General features: G+C 50.3%; 1 protein-coding gene across 4 annotated transcripts in view; it reads right to left on the reverse strand.

Annotated features, from left to right (window-relative positions):
- chd1 (chromodomain helicase DNA binding protein 1) overlaps positions 1–20702 on the reverse strand; it is a 52393-nt gene that overhangs the window by 11832 nt on the left and 19859 nt on the right. For all 4 annotated transcript variants that reach the window (XM_038275962.1, XM_038275961.1, XM_038275960.1 and 1 more), the window contains exons 8-22: positions 20376–20476; positions 20117–20295; positions 17918–18042; positions 10595–10811; positions 10424–10513; positions 8858–9048; positions 7108–7296; positions 5532–5694; positions 5268–5420; positions 5115–5186; positions 4886–5035; positions 3250–3398; positions 3066–3162; positions 2500–2595; positions 2247–2423 (exon numbers count right to left, since the gene is read on the reverse strand). In XM_038275962.1, the coding sequence (XP_038131890.1) occupies positions 2247–2423; positions 2500–2595; positions 3066–3162; positions 3250–3398; positions 4886–5035; positions 5115–5186; positions 5268–5420; positions 5532–5694; positions 7108–7296; positions 8858–9048; positions 10424–10513; positions 10595–10811; positions 17918–18042; positions 20117–20295; positions 20376–20476 (2149 nt within the window). The remainder of the gene's footprint in view (positions 1–2246; positions 2424–2499; positions 2596–3065; positions 3163–3249; positions 3399–4885; positions 5036–5114; positions 5187–5267; positions 5421–5531; positions 5695–7107; positions 7297–8857; positions 9049–10423; positions 10514–10594; positions 10812–17917; positions 18043–20116; positions 20296–20375; positions 20477–20702) is intronic.

Genomic DNA, 20702 nt, shown 5'->3' on the forward strand with positions numbered 1-20702 from the left:
AATTAGAATATCATGAAAAAGTAGATTGATTTCAGTAATTCCATTTAAAAAGTGAAACTTGTATATTATATTCATACATTACATACAAACTCATATATTTCAGATGTTTATTTTGTTTAATTTTGATGATTACAAATGACAACAAATGAAAATCTCAAATTCATCATATCAGAAAATTAGAATATTGTGAAAAGGTTCAAAATTGATGGCCCCTGGTGCCACACTCTAATCAGCTAATTAACTCAAACCACCTGCAAAAGCCTTTAAATGGTCTTTCAGTCTAGTTCTATAGGCTACACAATCATGGGGAAGACTGCTGACTTGACAGTTGTCCAAAAGACGACCATCGACACCTTGCACAAGGAGGGCAAGACACAAAAGGTCATCGCTAAAGAGGCTGGCTGTTCACAGAGCTCAGTGTCCAAGCACATTAATAGAGAGGCGAAGGGAAGGAAAAGATGTGGTCGAAAAAAGTGTACAAGCAAGAGAGATAACCGCACCCTGGAGAGGATTGTGAAACAAAACCCCTTCAAAAATGTGGGGGAGATTCACAAAGAGTGGACTGCAGCTGGAGTGAGTGCTTCAAGAACCACCACACACAGACGTATGAAAGACATGGGTTTCTGCTGTCGCATTCCTTGTGTCAAGCCACTCTTGAACCACAGACAGCGTCAGAAGCGTCTTGCCTGGGCTAAAGAGAAACAGGACTGGACTGCTGGTGAGTGGTCCAAAGTCATGTTCTCTGATGAAAGTAAATTTTGCATTTCCTTTGGAAATCAAGGTCCCAGAGTCTGGAGGAAAAGAAGAGAGGCACTTCATCCACGTTGCTTGAAGTCCAGTGTAAAGTTTCCACAGTCAGTGATGGTTTGGGGTGCCATGTCATCTGCTGGTGTTGGTCCATTGGGTTTTTTGAGGTCCAGGGTCAACGCAGCCACATACCAGGAAGTTTTAGAGCACTTCATGCTTCCTGCAGCTGACCAACTTTTTGGAGATGCAGATTTCATTTTCCAACAGGACTTGGCACCTGCACACAGTGCCAAAGCTACCAGTACCTGGTTGAAGGACCATGGTATCCCTGTTCTTAATTGGCCAGCAAACTCTCCTGACCTTAACCCCATAGAAAATCTATGGGGTATTGTGAAGAAGAAGATGCAATACACCAGACCCAACAATTCAGAAGAGCTAAAAGCCACTATTAGAGCAACCTGGGCTATCATAACACCTGAGCAGTGCCACAGACTGATCGACTCCATGCCACGCCGCATTGCTGCAGTAATACAGGCCAAAGGAGGCCCAACTAAATACTGAGTGCTGTACATGCTCATACTTTTCATGTTCATACTTTTCAGTTGGCCAACATTTCTATAAATCCTTTGTTTTTATTGGTCTTCAGTAATATTCTAATTTTCTGATATGATGAATTTGAGATTTTCATTTGTTGTCATTTGTAATCATCAAAATTAAACAAACTAAACATCTGAAATATATGAGTTTGTATGTAATGTATGAATATAATATACAAGTTTCACTTTTTAAATGGAATTACTGAAATCAATCTACTTTTTCATGATATTCTAATTTTATGACCAGCACCTGTAGATCTGCTATATTAACCTAGAGGATGTGTTGAACTAGATCTGCTATATTAATCAAGAGGATGTGTTGAACTAGATCTGCTATATTAATCAAGAGGATGTGTTGAACTAGATCTGCTATATTAACCTAGAGGATGTGTTGAACTAGATCTGCTATATTAACCTAGAGGATGTGTTGAACTAGATCTGCTATATTATCCAAGAGGATGTGTTGAACTAGATCTGCTATATTAACCAAGAGGATGTGTTGAACTAGATCTGCTAGTTAAGCTAGTTAAGCTACCAACCCGTCCTGTAGCACAGAACCAGAACCTGCTAGTTAAGCTACCAACCCGTCCTGTAGCACAGAACCTCACCTGCTAGTTAAGCTACCAACCCGTCCTGTAGCACAGAACCAGAACCTGCTAGTTAAGCTACCAACCCATCCTGTAGCACAGAACCTCACCTGCTAGTTAAGCTACCAACCCGTCCTGTAGCACAGAACCTAACCTGCTAGTTAAGCTACCAACCCGTCCTGTAGCACAGAACCTCACCTGCTAGTTAAGCTACCAACCCGTCCTGTAGCACAGAACCTAACCTGCTAGTTAAGCTACCAACCCGTCCTGCTGTTATGCTGGATTAGATGGACTAGCGGCAGCAGGAGGAACTCACCTGCTTGGCACAGTTCCTCATGCGTGGTAGCATGTAAATCTCTTCCAGCTCCTTCTGTCTCTCCTCCTCCTCCATCCTCCTCCTCTGTTCTTCGGGTATGATGTCATCCCAGCTCCGCTGACTTCGCTCAGAGTCGATATCCAGGTCTTCATCATCCATCATGGAGAAGTTGGCGACCTGCGGACCAACGATCAGAGCTTAGCTCTCAGGAATGTGGAGGTGGTGTTCAGCAGCTCTCTGGAGGATCTCTGACCTTGAACTGAGACAGCAGCTCCTCTCCTACGGTGGACGGTCCCGGATCGTTCTCCCTGGTCTCTGCTCTTTTCAGGATCTCATCGATGTCCATCTCCTGAGACACAGAACAGAGCAAAGCATTCACATCAGCAATCCCTCCTTCACTTCGGCCTCAGGCTCTTTATCAGTAGCTGATTCATTGCTATTTATTGATGCGTCTTCATCCATCACACCTCAGTGACCGACCTTCCTCTGCAGCTCTTTGAACCTAGGAGTTTGGCTCAAAGCAGAAGGAGGCTCCATGGCAGAGGTCACCAAGTTCTTTGGTTCCTCCAGAGTCCTCCTGCATGGAGCCTATGCTACCCTTCTTATATTACCTATATATATATATATATACACCTTTCAAATATACTTCATCTAACTTTAACTAGTCACCCAACTACCCGTGAACTGCAGGTACAGAGTAGTCAAAGCAGCCCAGAGCGGTTGGCGGTTTCAGAACAACGCTGGAGGTGAACCTGAAGCCATTTTAAGTCCAGCTTTGCCTTGTGAGCAGAACGATAGCTGAGCTGTTCCAACACCAACCTGAGGTTCCTGCTCTTCACCTTCTGGCTCTTTGAACAGCTCTTCAGCTCCAAACTTCAGGATGGCCGACAGTTCCTCTTTGCTGAACGGTGCAGAGCTGTGAGGAGGAGAAAACATGTTTTACTGCGTGACGCACACTTTGACCAGAGGCCAAACATCTCAGGATGTGGGCGGCTCTGCTTGCCTTGAGGGTGCAGCTCCCGTATGAAGGACAGTTTTTCCGGTGGTGTCCATCCTTTGAATGACCAGGTGGTCTAACACCATTTTCTTTTTGGCCCTCTCAATGATATCTTCTTCCACTGAGCTTTTTGTCACCAGCCGATAGATATTTACCTGCCAGATACAAACACACATCAGAGGAACAGTAACACACACAGAGATATGATTGTTCCTAACAGAGCACTTCGCTCTCAATCTGCAGGTTTACTAGTGGTTCCTAGAATTTCTAAAAGTAGAATGGGAGGCAGATCTTTTAGTTATCAGGCTCCTCTCCTGTGGAACTAACTACCAGTTTTAGTCCATGAGGCAGACACCCTGTCTACTTTTAAGGCTAGGCTTACAGCCTCAGACCGTACGGCCTCAGACCGTACGGCCTCAGACCGTACGGCCTCAGACCTTACGGCCTCAGACCGTACGGCCTCAGACCGTACGTCCTCAGACCTTACGGCCTCAGACCGTACGGCCTCAGACCTTACGGCCTCAGACCGTACGGCCTCAGACCGTACGTCCTCAGACCTTACGGCCTCAGACCTTACGGCCTCAGACCTTACGGCCTCAGACCGTACGGCCTCAGACCGTACGGCCTCAGACCGTACGTCCTCAGACCTTACGGCCTCAGACCTTACGGCCTCAGACCGTACGGCCTCAGACCGTACGGCCTCAGACCTTACGGCCTCAGACCGTACGGCCTCAGACCGTACGTCCTCAGACCTTACGGCCTCAGACCGTACGGCCTCAGACCTTACGGCCTCAGACCGTACGGCCTCAGACCGTACCGCCTCAGACCGTACGGCCTCAGACCGTACGGCCTCAGACCGTACGGCCTCAGACCGTACGGCCTCAGACCTTACGGCCTCAGACCGTACGGCCTCAGACCGTACGGCCTCAGACCTTACGGCCTCAGACCGTACGGCCTCAGACCGTACGGCCTCAGACCGTACGGCCTCAGACCGTACGGCCTCAGACCGTACCGCCTCAGACCGTACGGCCTCAGACCGTACGGCCTCAGACCTTACGGCCTCAGACCTTACGGCCTCAGACCGTACGGCCTCAGACCGTACGGCCTCAGACCGTACCGCCTCAGACCGTACGGCCTCAGACCGTACGGCCTCAGACCTTACGGCCTCAGACCTTACGGCCTCAGACCGTACCGCCTCAGACCGTACGGCCTCAGACCGTACGGCCTCAGATCGTACCGCCTCAGACCGTACGGCCTCAGACCTTACGGCCTCAGACCATACCGCCTCAGACCGTACCGCCTCAGACCGTACGGCCTCAGACCGTACGGCCTCAGACCTTACGGCCTCAGACCTTACGGCCTCAGACCGTACCGCCTCAGACCGTACCGCCTCAGACCGTACGGCCTCAGACCGTACGGCCTCAGACCGTACGGCCTCAGACCTTACGGCCTCAGACCATACGGCCTCAGACCGTACCGCCTCAGACCGTACGGCCTCAGACCTTACGGCCTCAGACCTTACGGCCTCAGACCGTACGGCCTCAGACCTTACGGCCTCAGACCTTACAGCTGTCTCCACACGTTTGCCTTCTGTCTTGGGTTGTTTTAGGTTTCCATTCTAATGAAGATCTTCTGTCCTCACCTGTCTCTTCTGACCAATCCGGTGGGCTCTGGCCTGAGCTTGCAGGTCATTCTGTGGGTTCCAATCAGAGTCAAAGATCACCACTGTATCAGCCGATGCTAGATTGATACCCAGTCCACCGGCACGTGTAGATAACAGGAAGCAGAAGTCCTGAACACCAAGGAGAAAAGCCAGCATGAGTCACGGTTGGGGTCTGATTCCACTGCTCTCACGGCGTCAGACGGCGTACCTCTGAACCCTCGGCGTTAAAATGATCCAGAGCTTGCTTCCGCATCTCTCCTTTGATGGAGCCGTCTAATCGCTGCAGAAACAACACAAAGCAGTCATCCTCTATACTATGACAGCAATGAACCAGTTCAGGACCTCAGTAGCTTGGGAATACCTGGAAGTAGAAATTCTTGCTCTTCAGATAGTCAGCCAGAATGTCCAGCATCCGGACCATCTGGGAGAAGATGAGGACTCTGTGGCCTCGCTCCTTCAGACGAACCAGCAGTTTGTCCAGAAGCACCAGCTTCCCGCTGCTGCGGATTAGTTGCTTAAAGAAGAGAACAGGCTTCAACCACCAGCAGTAACAAGGCGTTTCTACTCACACCGTCCAATCAGAACCTGTGGATCCAGTGACTGATTCTGACAAGTCCATCTTTACCTGTAACGCTTCAGTTTTGTTGAGAGCTTCATTGTCATCGGGAGGTTTGATGAGGTAACAGTGATTGCAGCACTTCTTCAGCTCCATCATGATGTTCAGGAAGCCAGACGTGCTGCCTTTGGTGCCTTTGCTCAGAGCCTTGTAGTTCCTGGTCAGAATCCACCTGGACAAAAACAGGTCATCAGCAGGCCTGCCACTGGAGAGCCAGCACGGGTCATCGGCAGACCTGCCACTGGAGAGCCAGCGCGGGTCATCAACAGGCCTGCCACTGGAGAGCCAGCACGGGTCATCAACAGGCCTGCCACTGGAGAGCCAGCACGGGTCATCAACAGGCCTGCCACTGGAGAGCCAGCACGGGTCATCAACAGGCCTGCAACTGGAGAGCCAGCGCGGGTCATCAACAGACCTGCCACTGGAGAGCCAGCACGGGTCATCAGCAGGCCTGCAACTGGAGAGCCAGCGCGGGTCATCAACAGACCTGCCACTGGAGAGCCAGCACGGGTCATCAGCAGGCCTGCAACTGGAGAGCCAGCACGGGTCATCAACAGGCCTGCCACTGGAGAGCCAGCACGGGTCATCAGCAGGCCTGCCACTGGAGAGCCAGCACGGGTCATCAGCAGGCCTGCCACTGGAGAGCCAGCACGGGTCATCAACAGACCTGCCACTGGAGAGCCAGCACGGGTCATCGGCAGACCTGCCACTGGAGAGCCAGCACGGGTCATCAACAGGCCTGCCACTGGAGAGCCAGCGCGGGTCATCAACAGACCTGCCACTGGAGAGCCAGCACGGGTCATCAGCAGGCCTGCAACTGGAGAGCCAGCACGGGTCATCAACAGGCCTGCAACTGGAGAGCCAGCACGGGTCATCAGCAGGCCTGCAACTGGAGAGCCAGCACGGGTCATCAACAGGCCTGCCACTGGAGAGCCAGCGCGGGTCATCAACAGACCTGCAACTGGAGAGCCAGCACGGGTCATCAACAGGCCTGCCACTGGAGAGCCAGCGCGGGTCATCAACAGACCTGCCACTGGAGAGCCAGCACGGGTCATCAACAGGCCTGCCACTGGAGAGCCAGCACAGCACCCAGTGCCACAGGACCCGGCTGCTGCTGCCTCTCAGGCAAAGCTCGGAGCCTTCCATGCAGAGCTCTTTACTTTTCTACCAAACTGGACAATGGAAGGAGCAGCTCTTGCTTTATTTTAGGGACCAGCAGCCAATCAGAAACACTTCAGCGACTATGAGCAGCTCACAGCAGATCCTTTCCATGGGTCCCTAGAAAGCAGAAGTCCTGGCCAGAGACTCTGATTGGCTGCTGTTCCTTCTGAAATGAGGATTTTCCAGCTGAGTTGTTCAACAGACTGACTCAGCAGGTCCGCTGACTCAACGCTTCACCTGTGATGAGTTCACACACGCCATCACACCTGCTGTTACATTAACTATGTTAAGGACTAACAGGAAGTGACACGCTGTAAGCATCTAACACCAAAACATTCAAGGACTTTCAAGGACAGGCAGGCTGCCAGAGCCTTCAAGTGTCTGAGGTTTCCAGGGACCTGTGAAGGCGGCGCAGTGCTCTTACTTGTAGTACTGCTTCTGGATGGCGCTCATCTCCACCCGGAGGATCTGCTCCACTTTAGCTGGCAGAGACTTCTCCACATCCTTCTTGACGCGGCGCAGCAAGAAGGGCTCCAGCTCTTTGTGGAGGCTGGTGTATCCAGAGTCTCGTCCTTTGCCATGCTCCTCCTCAAACATCTCCCAGGAGTGAAACCTGGAAAACAAGTTAAAAACAGAAGAGCTGAGGCAGCTTCACTGACTTCAGTGACCGGTAGATCAGCACACCAGAACCGACCTTCATCAGTGGAACGTCAATCTACTAGTACCAATCCCCTGTCGATCTACAGCCTATCTACAGGTGATCCACTGTCGATCTACAGGAGATCCACTGTTGATCCACTGCTGATCTACAGGAGATCCACTGTCGATCTACAGGAGATCCACAGGTGATCCACTGTCGATCTACAGGAGATCCACAGGTGATCCACTGCTGATCTACAGGAGATCCACTGTCGATCTACAGGAGATCCACAGGTGATCCACAGTCGATCTACAGGAGATCCACAGGTGATCCACAGTCGATCTACAGGAGATCCACAGGTGATCCACTGTCGATCTACAGGAGATCCACAGGTGATCCACTGTCGATCCACTGCCAATCTACAGAGATCCATTGCCAATCTATAGGCGATCTACTTCCCATCTACTGCCTATCTAAAGCCTATCCACTGCCGATCTACGAGCGATCTACTGCCTATCTAATGTCCATCCACAACTCATCTACAGGCGATCTACAGGCGATCTACTGGCGATCTACAGTAGTGAATGCAGCTAGTCAATACGACACCAAACAGCATAAGTCAGTTGTTAACAAATGCTGCAGCAACAGAACATAACCTGATAAAAAACCAGGAATAACTTTCAAAGTCAATTTACTGCATTTTAATATATGGCATTATTATCCTCTGGGGATACCAGGGAAGTTCTACCAGGAGGAGACCCCATGGAGGGTCCATGTCTCTCTGTGGCCTGCAGCACCTCAGGCTTCCCCAGCAGACCTGTAGGAGGAGCCTGGATAGAGGCTGCTGAGCCCCTGCCCCAGTCCCAGAGGAAGACCATGATGAGGAGTAGAGCTATCCAGGGTCTGACCTGCTGGCAACGGGCTAAAGAGATTCAGCACAAAGAGGCAGCTCAGCGCTGCCAATGTTGGCAACTGCTGCTCTGCTCATGCAAACCCTGGGAGCACCTGGTGAGTAGATCAGCCTTGCTCATGTTTTTATGAACCTAAACCTCAAATGGATCACAACCAAAGAGAGGAACGAATCCAGAGAAGTCTGGTTTCTGTTTGGGACTCCAAAGCAAGAAAGCAAAGGAAACCAGTGGTTAGCAGAGTTAGCAGGGGGGCTAAGTGTTTGCTGATGTCCGACTAAATCCATTTGCTCAACAGGGCAACCTTTAGCATTTCACTGACTGCATCAAAGCTCGATTAAGGTAAAACATGAGCGGACAATAATCCATGTCACCTGGTTAAAGCAAAGAGGTTTGCTTCCCAGTGGGAACGCAGTGTCAGTCAGACGGATCAGAGGGAGCTCCTGGGAAAGGGGCTGGCTAACAGTGAGGGCGCCGCCTACTGACCAGCAGGAAGTAAACATGTCTTTAGACATGTAACAGAGGTGGTGTGGCTGGTCCTCAGCTAGCCTTCGCTAGCATTGAGCTGGGAACCAGAGAAGGAAACAGGAAAGGAGTGGAAGCAGAGGAAGAGAAACTCTACGTACTTTTCAGGCATGATGAAGTGCAGCAGGGACCAGAGCTCTTTGAGCGAGTTCTGCAGAGGCGTTCCTGTGATCAGCAGCCTGTGGCTGGACTTAAAGTCGATCATGGTTTTGTAGAGAAGAGAGTCGTCGTTCTTCAGCCTGTGAGCTTCATCCACCCCGATGAAGGCCCAGTTAACGCCGCCTAAGAAGGACTGGACACAGCAGAGGATGGTTTAATGCAGGAGAACATCAGCAGCTCGCTGCAGGAGAACATCAGCAGCTCGCTGCAGGAGAACATCAGCAGCTCGCTGCAGGAGAACATCAGCAGCTCGCTGCAGGAGAACATCAGCAGCTCGCTGCAGGAGAAGCATCAGCAGCTCGCTGCAGGAGAACCATCAGCAGCTCGCTGCAGGAGAACATCAGCAGCTCGCTGCAGGAGAAGCATCAGCAGCTCGCTGCAGGAGAACATCAGCAGCTCGCTGCAGGAGAACATCAGCAGCTCGCTGCAGGAGAACATCAGCAGCTCGCTGCAGGAGAAGCATCAGCAGCTCGCTGCAGGAGAACATCAGCAGCTCGCTGCAGGAGAAGCATCAGCAGCTCGCTGCAGGAGAAGCATCAGCAGCTCGCTGCAGGAGAACCATCAGCAGCTCGCTGCAGGAGAAGCATCAGCAGCTCGCTGCAGGAGAACCATCAGCAGCTCGCTGCAGGAGAACATCAGCAGCTCGCTGCAGGAGAACATCAGCAGCTCGCTGCAGGAGAAGCATCAGCAGCTCGCTGCAGGAGAAGCATCAGCAGCTCGCTGCAGGAGAAGCATCAGCAGCTCGCTGCAGGAGAAGCATCAGCAGCTCGCTGCAGGAGAACATCAGCAGCTCGCTGCAGGAGAACATCAGCAGCTCGCTGCAGGAGAACATCAGCAGCTCGCTGCAGGAGAACATCAGCAGCTCGCTGCAGGAGAACATCAGCAGCTCGCTGCAGGAGAAGCATCAGCAGCTCGCTGCAGGAGAAGCATCAGCAGCTCGCTGCAGGAGAAGCATCAGCAGCTCGCTGCAGGAGAAGCATCAGCAGCTCGCTGCAGGAGAACATCAGCAGCTCGCTGCAGGAGAACATCAGCAGCTCGCTGCAGGAGAACATCAGCAGCTCGCTGCAGGAGAACATCAGCAGCTCGCTGCAGGAGAAGCATCAGCAGCTCGCTGCAGGAGAACCATCAGCAGCTCGCTGCAGGAGAACATCAGCAGCTCGCTGCAGGAGAAGCATCAGCAGCTCGCTGCAGGAGAAGCATCAGCAGCTCGCTGCAGGAGAAGCATCAGCAGCTCGCTGCAGGAGAAGCATCAGCAGCTCGCTGCAGGAGAAGCATCAGCAGCTCGCTGCAGGAGAACATCAGCAGCTCGCTGCAGGAGAACATCAGCAGCTCGCTGCAGGAGAAGCATCAGCAGCTCGCTGCAGGAGAAGCATCAGCAGCTCGCTGCAGGAGAACATCAGCAGCTCGCTGCAGGAGAAGCATCAGCAGCTCGCTGCAGGAGAAGCATCAGCAGCTCGCTGCAGGAGAAGCATCAGCAGCTCGCTGCAGAAGCATCAGAATTAGCTGACCTTGTCTTTTAGAAGAATTTCATATGTTGTGAGGAGGATGTTGAATTTCAGCCTCTTGTTGTGGACGTGCATCCACTCATGTGTTCGGATCTATTCAGGGAAAACAGAGCATATAACATTCAGCCGCTAGCTAACATGCTAATATAGCTAAATTAGCTACAGAAAACCCACCATGTTCCTGCTGCTGATGTCGCCGAGGTAAACAACAACATTCATCTTTGGAGCCCAGAGCAGGATCTCCCTCTGCCAGGAGGTCAGAGTGGACAGCGGCACCACCAGGAGGAAGGGCCCGTAGAGCTGGTGCTCATGGAACAGGTAGTTTAGGAAGGAGATGGTCTGGATGGTCTTCCCTAGGCCCATCTCATCAGCCAGGATGCAGCTGTTGCCTCTATGAGGGATAAACACGCGTTTAGAGTCTGAATCCAGCTCCTGTTTCTGGAGCCAGACCTCCAGGGACCGACCCGCCAGCAGAGGACGGTCCAGTCCGTCGCTTTCATTTTCATTGTATTCAATCAAAGGGTGGTCAGTAATCATCAAAGCACATTTTTCCAAACAGCTTCACCTTTTTGGAAAATGAAGAAATAAAGTTAAAATTGCCAAAGTAGAAAGAAGAATGTTTTTGTTTGTTGCTTTTTTGGAGTAATGCCGCTTTTATTGATCTTTGTGTAATGCATAATTCATAGCAGATCAGGAGAATCTTCAGGATCAGGAGTCTTCAGGATGAAAACTATTATTAGTTTTCATCCTGAAGACTAAATCTAAGATGGCTGCCAGAAACGGCAGAGGAAGAGGTATTGGTCTCTAACTTTCCAGCAGTCTTTAGGAATGTCAGTAATTATCTCCTCTCTCTTCAGTGATGACAGGACGCTAGCAGCATGGGATTCAGCTCTTTCTAAACACATTTCCATTCTATCCATTGCTTCCTGGAGTTCAGCTCATTTTCATTCTTTTTATTGTAGTTTCTAATGATTTTCTGTAATCTCTGCTCGCAGCAGCATGTTGTTGTTTTCCTCTCCAACTGGAAGCTGGAATGCCTTTAGGGATGCTTTAATGGTTTCATCCTCTGCACAATCTGGTTGACTTTTTGTTTGTAAACTAAGGGTTATTGATAATATTGAGTTTGTTTCTCAGTGCCTGGGTGGGGTTTAGTTCATTTAGAGCCTCCTTCATAGAACATCTGCTTTTTTCTCTTCTTCCACTTCTGTTAATATTTTCTCCTGGCTTCTCTGGCCTTCATCATGGATTCCTGGAGCTTAAGACTGGAAGACGATTGAAAATTACCTGAATCTGACAACACAAAGAACCCTGGAACTATAAGGAACAAGACGGGGCCAACCGACAGCTCCTCTGGGGACAACCACCACCGGTCCCTCTGGGGACAATCACCGGTCCCTCTGGGGACAACCACCACCGGTCCCTCTGTGGACAACCACCACAATCACCGGTCCCTCTGGGGACAACACAAAGAACCCTGGAACTATGAGGAACAAGATGGGGCCCACCGACAGCTCCTCTGGGGACACAAGCACCGGCCCCTCTGGGGACAACAACCACCGGTCCCTCTGGGGACAACACAAAGAACCCTGGAACTATGAGGAACAAGATGGGGCCCACCGACAGCTCCTCTGGGGACACAAGCACCGGCCCCTCTGGGGACAATCACTGGCCACTCTGGGGACAACCACCACCGGCCCCTCTGGCGACAACCACCACAATCACCGGTCCCTCTGGGGACAACACAAAGAACCCTGGAACTATAAGGAACAAGACGGGGCCAACCGACAGCTCCTCTGGGGACAACCACCACCGGTCCCTCTGGGGACAATCACCGGTCCCTCTGGGGACAACCACCACCGGTCCCTCTGTGGACAACCACCACAATCACCGGTCCCTCTGGGGACAACACAAAGAACCCTGGAACTATAAGGAACAAGACGGGGCCCACCGACAGCTCCTCTGGGGACAACCACCACTGGTCCCTCTGGGGACAATCACCGGTCCCTCTGGGGACAACAACCACCGGTCCCTCTGGGGACAACACAAAGAACCCTGGAACTATGAGGAACAAGATGGGGCCCACCGACAGCTCCTCTGGGGACACAAGCACCGGCCCCTCTGGGGACAATCACTGGCCACTCTGGGGACAACCACCACCGGCCCCTCTGGCGACAACCACCACAATCACCGGTCCCTCTGGGGACAACACAAAGAACCCTGGAACTATAAGGAACAAGACGGGGCCCACCGACAGCTCCTCTGGGGACAACCACCACTGGTCCCTCTGGGGACAACCACCACTGGTCCCTCTGGGGACAACAACCACCGGTCCCTCTGGGGACAACAACCACCGGTCCCTCTGGGGACAACACAAAGAACCCTGGAACTATGAGGAACAAGATGGGGCCAACAGACAGCTCCTCTGGGGACACAAGCACCGGCCCCTCTGGGGACAATCACCGGCCCCTCTGGGGACAACCACCACAATCACCGGTCCCTCTGGGGACAACACAAAGAACGAAAGTTACTACCGTGACTACGGTTCTATGAATCCCGGATGACCGCCAGAGGCGGTGCTTCAAGCACTGAATGATCATTCTTGCGCATGCGCAGGTCGAGTACTAATGACAACAAAGTCAGCTGTGACCTGCAGGGGACCCACGTGAGTCTATATAGTCACATGGCACCCGGCAATCAATCCCTCAATCTTCTCGCGAAAGCAGAGATTCCGAGGGACCCAGCACTCTGGCAGTCATCTGGGATTCATAGAACCGTAGTTACGGTAGTAACTTTCGTTCTATTTCATCCCTACTGACCGCCAGAGGCGGTGCTTCAAGCACTGGATGACTCATATCAACAAGGTCACGAGGAATCAGCAACATTCAAGGAACAACGACTACACCACCAACCTAATGTGATGTAGAGGCATGCTGCTCCAGGATTCCTTGAAGCGGATGGGGCGCAGCCACATTTACCCTGTAGAACCGAGTAAAGGTACAAGGTGATTTCCAGGAGGCCGCACGGCATATAACATCCACTGGCACCCCAGTCATAGCAGCAAACGACGTCGACATGCCCCTTGTAGAGTGGCATTTCACTCCCGCCGGCAGTGGCCGGTCCTGCAAGGCATAAGCCTTGGAGATCAAATCCACAACCCAGAGTGCAAGTCGCTGCTTAGAAAGTGCCTGACCCTTCCGTGAGCCAGCGTAGCAAACAAAAAGGCTATTTGTCTTTCGGAAGGATGCCGTGGCATTGATATATGTCTCAAGGGCACGAACAGGACACAGTGGTTCAGAGGGGCTTCCGGAGTCAAACCGGGCAAGATGGAGAGGCTGGGTACTGCCTGCTGGCAGTGATACCTTAGGAATAAATGCTACATCAGACCACAGTGTAATGCCTGAGCCATCAGGATTCCACCGGCAGCAGGGCTCGGCTATCGAGAGCCTGTAATTCCCCCACACGTTTTGCGGAAACCATAGCTAAAAGGAACGCAGTCTTCAGTGAGAGCCATTTGAGGTCTGCCGACGCCAGGGGCTCAAATGGGAGGGACAGAAGAGCCTCAAGCATAAGAGCAAGGTCCCACGCCGGTGCCACAGGGCGGTTGGGTGGGTGCAAACGCCGAGCACCTCTTAAAAACAGTACAACATCCTTGTCTCGGCCCACAGAACAACCATTCAGCCCAACATGCCAACAGGAAATGGCAGCCACATACACCTTTAAGGTAGATGGAGACCGTCCTTGATCCAGTAATACCTGCAGGAAGGTCAGTATGTCAGAAACTGAACACTGCACCGGGTCCTGCCCTCTATCACGGCACCAGGTCGCAAAGACCGTCCACTTGTTAGCATAGACAGCTCGCGTGGACGGCGCCCATGCATTAGCCATTGTATGCCCTATGGACCCAGTGTATCTTGAGAAAGTGGACCCCGGCCTTGCAGGGGCCAAATCCAGAGCTGGAGCCGGTCCGGTTCGGGGTGCAAAATCTGACACCCCATCTGGGAAAGAAGATCTCTCCTGGAGGGGAGACGCATTGGTGAGCCGGAGCTGAGCTCGCACAGTAGAGGAAACCAAGTCCTCGCTGGCCAGTAGGGGGCTGCCCAGGTGCTTACTGGCTGGCGATCACGTCTGTGAAGCCCTGCCAGCTGTTGCCTCGTTCTAGAGGCCTGAGCTGTACGGTCCAAGGCGTCCAGTGCTGCAGAACCAAAAAGCTCCCCCGGGACCACAGGCAGGGCCCGGAGGGTCCTCCTACAAGGCTCAGTTAGTGGTGACTGCGCCAACCAGACCTGGCGGCGAGCATGAACCAGTGTGGAGAGTGTGCGTCCAAGTTCCCTCGTCATAAGAGCAAAGGCCTGCAAAGATGCATCAACCAGGCCTTTCGTGGCATGATCCACTTGAACAGATTCCAAGGAGGAAGACAGGGCCAGCATAAGATGGGAGAGAGAGTTCCCAATCCCGCCCATGCGGGCCACAGAGTCATAGGCCTTGATGAGAAGGTAGTCGGTAATACGGCACTGAGGACACGGACAACGGGCATTGGGCTGCAAAGCCTCATCAGGCGGGATAATAAGAGAGGCAATGCCCGGTTCCACCGCTGGCATCTGCCCCAAGCCAACCTTGGGTGCCTCCTGCATAGCTGCCAGGACCCTGCCATCCGTTGTCAGACGTGAAAGCGCCTTGGTGTCTGACCAGCAAGCATGAAGTTCCCGCACATACTCTGCCGAGGGAGGAACCACAAAGGCAGTCTCTGACCTACTGCGCCTAAAGAAGGCGCTGGAAGCCGTAGGCTGGGCCTGAGGAACACTAATTATCCTCCTGGGAGGCAATGGAGTCCGACCCAGAGGCCCCGGAGCCCAGCTCCGGAAGGTCCTCACAGAAATGGGTGCCAGAGGCCGCCACAGAAACAGCATCGTCGTCATTGACTGACATTTCATGCTGCTCGGGTGGGAGAGCCGTGCCACGATCATCAGCAGTCTGAAAGGACTGGAGGAGGGCTTTCATTTGGGCCAGCTCAGTAGTGAGATGATCCACTCTCGTGGACAACCTCCCTGCATCGGTCCGTCTGGCACGCTTTTATCGGTACCGAAGGTGCAGCCAAGGTAGATCGTTTGTACACCGCTTTCTCCATCGGCAAATGAGTACGCGGCGAAGCGCCTGCCCAGTCGGTAGGCTGCTCCAGTGCAGCAAACCGATCCAGTCTGACCAATAGGGCCTGACAAGACAGTTGGGGCAAGCGTCATCTGACAACCACCACCGGCCCCTCTGGGGACAACCACCACCGGCCCCTCTGGGGACAACAACCGGTCCCTCTGGGGACAACACAAAGAACCCTGGAACTATAAGGAACAAGATGGGGCCAACCGACAGCTCCTCTGGGGACAACCACCACCGGCCCCTCTGGGGACAACAATCACCGGTCCCTCTGGGGACAACAACCACCGGCCCCTGTGGGGACAACAACCACCGGCCCCTCTGGGGACAATCACCGGTCCCTCTGAGGACAACACAAAGAACCCTGGAACTAGGGCTGGGCGATAATTCAATAACGATATATATCGATCGATAGACGTGTGGCGCAATAGAAAAAAAGAGGGTCGATAAAAGTTCGATAAAAAAGAAACGCAGTTTTCCTTCCTTCTCATTGTAGCCTAGAATGTAGGTTTATGCTAGTCACTGCTTGCTCCCAACCAATCACAATCGCGGACCCAGGCACGACGTCACCAAGCGCCGCCCTCTCAAACCTCAACACAGAGCACATGAAGCTGTGCAGCAAGGAGAGGCGGAGGAAATTGTTTCAAAGAAGGGTTTTTGTAGTTCGGCAGTCTGGCAGTATTTCGGTCATGGCAAGTCGGACCAAAAACAAACCACAGTCACCTGGAAAATGTGTCGGGAACCAGTGAAAACCAGTCTGATAACGAAACCAACTTTTTTTTATCATCTCAGCCGCTCACAGCCGCAGGAGTACGAGCTGTGTAGGCCCCGACGCGGCTCTCCTCCGAGGAATCTTCGGAAAATATATATATATTTTCAGTTCTGGGCTGTTTCCCACGTAGTTCTAACAATGGAGATAAAAATGCTGAGGGGCCAGAAACTTCAAAGTAATAACTCAGGTTAAAGCAGGAAACGGGGGCGGCGGTGGGGGGGCATTTATTTATTTGTTATATTTATTTTGGTCACTTTTCTGGTCACTTTAGTTTATTCTTTGTCAGTATTTAATAACATAACTCAGGTCTCTTACGTTATTTTTCTTTAAAACAATTCTGTTATGGTTAAAAAAGTTGGCTAAATAAAGATTTAATTTGAAGTCTGTGTTTGTGTTTTTTATTAAAATTAAATCATTTAGCAATATTATAAAAATTCCAGGCAGAGCTGCACATAAAATATGGTTTCAAATCTTTTCAATAATTATCGATATCGATCAATATGCATTTTTTTTTATCGATAAGCTTTTTTTCTATATCGCCCAGCCCTATTGCTCTCCGCTCCTTTTGCCTGAACATAACTATCTTTAAATGCTTTTAAGTTGTAAGTGAAAGAATCTGAAGAAGCCACAATGATCTATAATTGTTTTACTGATATGTTTTTTCATGTAGCTGTCATTTAATTTAATGTATCTCTGTTTATTATGTATGTTGCTGCCTCTTGGCCAGGAAAAAAAGGTTTTTCATCTCAATGGGATTTTTTCCTAACCTGACAACAGCCAGATGCGTGTCTCGCTCCGCCCAGCTCCACTCACATACATCTGGGAACCCGCTCATTGAAAGTGATTTCCCCAACCGAATTTATGGTCTGTCCAATCAGGACGCAGGGTGGGTGTGTCCTGGAGTGGAGAAGCGACCGTGAGATTCCAACAACAATGTCGGCTCGCATTGAGGAAGCAAGCGTTAGCATTGATGCTGCTATTTCTTCTGTGTTGTCCAATCTATCTGATATTGTTTCATTAAAAGAACATCAGAGAACGGCTTTGAAGGCTTTTGTTGGTGGAAACGATGTTTTCGCCCTTCTCCCGACCGAATTTGGCAAGAGCTTGATCTACCAAATGGCTCCTCCTCTCACAGCATCTCGGTGTGAGTGGTTGAAATAGCACGTCAATAAAGATGACAGACAAGTGGCTTATCCAATCATATGCAAGGAGTTTTGATAAGGCCCAGCCTTCAGTAAAGGCAATTCCTATGGCGGTTTCCCAGATGTATGTGAGTGGAGCTAGGCGGAGCGAGACATGCATCTGGCTGTTGTCAGGTTAATTTTTTCCCTGGTTAAATAAAATTAAAAAAAAACAGCAGGGCAGCATCTTCCTTCTCTGACCATAACCTTTTCCTAGCGTTGACCTTTGGGATGCGTTGATTGGCAGATATGGGTCAGAGCTGATTTGAAGGGTAAGATGAAGGACAGGTCAGAGGTCATTAGAGCAGAAACCTTTCTCTGGATTTCTCCTACAGCCTCATAAACCCCTGCTGACAGCAGAGCCTAGCTGCTGAGTGGGTCCATGGCTCCACCTACTTGCTCCAGGAGTGGGCCATCCAGTTCAACCCATCCAGCTGGTAGTCTCTGAGCTCCAGGCCTTCTCCTCCGATGTAAGCTGGCTGCTTCTTCATCGCTACGAACCGCGGCCTCTGCTTCATCAGCTGGAGACGGAACAAACCCTGAGATTAGTTTATACAGCATGGCAGTACATCTATAGAAGTTATCCACATTAACACGCTGATCTATAGAAGTTATCCACATTAACACGCCGATCTATAGAAGTTATCCACATTAACACGCCGATCTATAGAAGTTATCCACATTAACACGCCGATCTATAGAAGTTATCCACATTAACACGCCGATCTATAGAAGTTATCCACATTAACACGCCGATCTATAGAAGTTATCCACATTAACACGCCGATCTATAGAAGTTATCCACATTAACACGCCGATCTATAGAAGTTATCCACATTAACACGCCGATCTATAGAAGTTATCCACATTAACACGCCGATCTATAGAAGTTATCCACATTAACACGCCGATCTATAGAAGTTATCCACATTAACACGCCGATCTATAGAAGTTATCCACATTAACACGCCGATCTATAGAAGTTATCCACATTAACACGCCGATCTATAGAAGTTATCCACATTAACACGCCGATCTATAGAAGTTATCCACATTAACACGCCGATCTATAGAAGTTATCCACATTAACACGCAGATCTATAGAAGTTATCCACATTAACACGCTGATCTATAGAAGTTATCCACATTAACACGCTGATCTATAGAAGTTATCCACATTAACACGCTGATCTATAGAAGTTATCCACATTAACACGCTGATCTATAGAAGTTATCCACATTAACACGCTGATCTATAGAAGTTATCCACATTAACACGCCGATCTATAGAAGTTATCCACATTAACACGCCGATCTATAGAAGTTATCCACATTAACACGCCGATCTATAGAAGTTATCCACATTAACACGCCGATCTATAGAACTTATCCACATTAACACGCAGATCTATAGAAGTTATCCACATTAACACGCTGATCTATAGAAGTTATCCACATTAACACGCTGATCTATAGAAGTTATCCACATTAACACGCAGATCTATAGAAGTTATCCACATTAACACGCTGATCTATAGAAGTTATCCACATTAACACGCTGATCTATAGAAGTTATCCACATTAACACGCTGATCTATAGAAGTTATCCACATTAACACGCTGATCTATAGAAGTTATCCACATTAACACGCTGATCTATAGAAGTTATCCACATTAACACGCTGATCTATAGAAGTTATCCACATTAACACGCTGATCTATAGAAGTTATCCACATTAACACGCTGATCTATAGAAGTTATCCACATTAACACGCTGATCTATAGAAGTTATCCACATTAACACGCTGATCTATAGAAGTTATCCACATTAACACGCTGATCTATAGAAGTTATCCACATTAACACGCCGATCTATAGAAGTTATCCACATTAACACGCCGATCTATAGAAGTTATCCACATTAACACGCCGATCTATAGAAGTTATCCACATTAACACGCTGATCTATAGAATAGATGTATCACTAATAGACACGGTCTGTTGCTCATCAGCGACATAGTCTTACTCGTAGTCTGTCTTTTATAGAAGCTGTCTGTTCCTGTGAGACCAGAGATATAGATTTATCATTAATAGATGTGGTCCGTTACTGTGAGACCAGAGATGTAGATCTATCCTTAATAGACGGGGTCTGTTTCTATCTAAGACCAGAGATATAGATTTATCATTAATAGATGTGGTCCGTTACTGTGAGACCAGAGATGTAGATCTATCCTTAATAGACGGGGTCTGTTTCTATCTAAGACCAGAGATATAGATCTATCCTTAATAGATGGGGTCTGTCCCTCTGAAATCAGCCATGTAGATCTATAATGATCAGATGCCTCCCTCTGAGGGGGTCCAGGGATGCGGACCAGGAGGAGAACCAGGAGCCCATGGAGGGGCCGTGTGTGTCTGCTTGCCTCCTGGATGAAGCAGACGTTCCCACTGAGAGCTGTTTCAGAATAAACAATGCTGCCCTCTAGTGGTAACATTACTACACAGAGAAATCCCCTCTAAACAGAGATTATGGATTAATGGGCTAATCTGTCACACAGAACATAATGGCTCCCATTAAAGGTAGACGACTGACTGACCTTGAAGTCTCTGGAGGGGATGGTCTTGGACTGGTTCCTGCTCATGTAGTCGTCGATGCATTTCTGGAACTTTTTGGCGATCAGGGCGCCGTCCTCCCAGCTGCACTCAGAGTACGGTAAGCCCTGCCACTTGCAGAGGTAGTCTGGGTAACCGGCAGCTGACTTCTGGTTGGAGTGTCCTGCTCAGAGCCATGCAGACAGTGATTGAGTGGATGACAGCAAGAAAGCAGCAGCAGCAGCAGCAGCCATCCAGGCCTACCTAGGATCCGCTCCACCAGCCGGTACTGAGAGTGCAGGTCGTCCATCAGCTCCTCCTGACAGTTGAAATATTCTCTGTCTTCTGGCGATGCTGCCTTTAACCTGAAGAAGACAGGAAACGGTTCAAAGCTTTGAGGATTCATCTGAAATAAAGACGCTGAGATGTTTCTGTCGAACGCTGATCACGGGTCAAACCGTTCACTTCCTCCTGTAAACAACTGTTTGGATTCAAAGATGGTGGATGCTTCTGGTTTTGTCCAACCCAATCATCTGCCTGACTGGTCTGCAGCCTCAGATTAAAGCTGTGAACCACTGAGAGGCAGACATG

The sequence above is a fragment of the Cyprinodon tularosa genome, unplaced genomic scaffold, assembly GCF_016077235.1.
Source record: "Cyprinodon tularosa strain WSP-4 unplaced genomic scaffold, ASM1607723v1 ctg983, whole genome shotgun sequence".
Classification (NCBI taxonomy): Eukaryota; Metazoa; Chordata; class Actinopteri; order Cyprinodontiformes; family Cyprinodontidae; genus Cyprinodon; species Cyprinodon tularosa.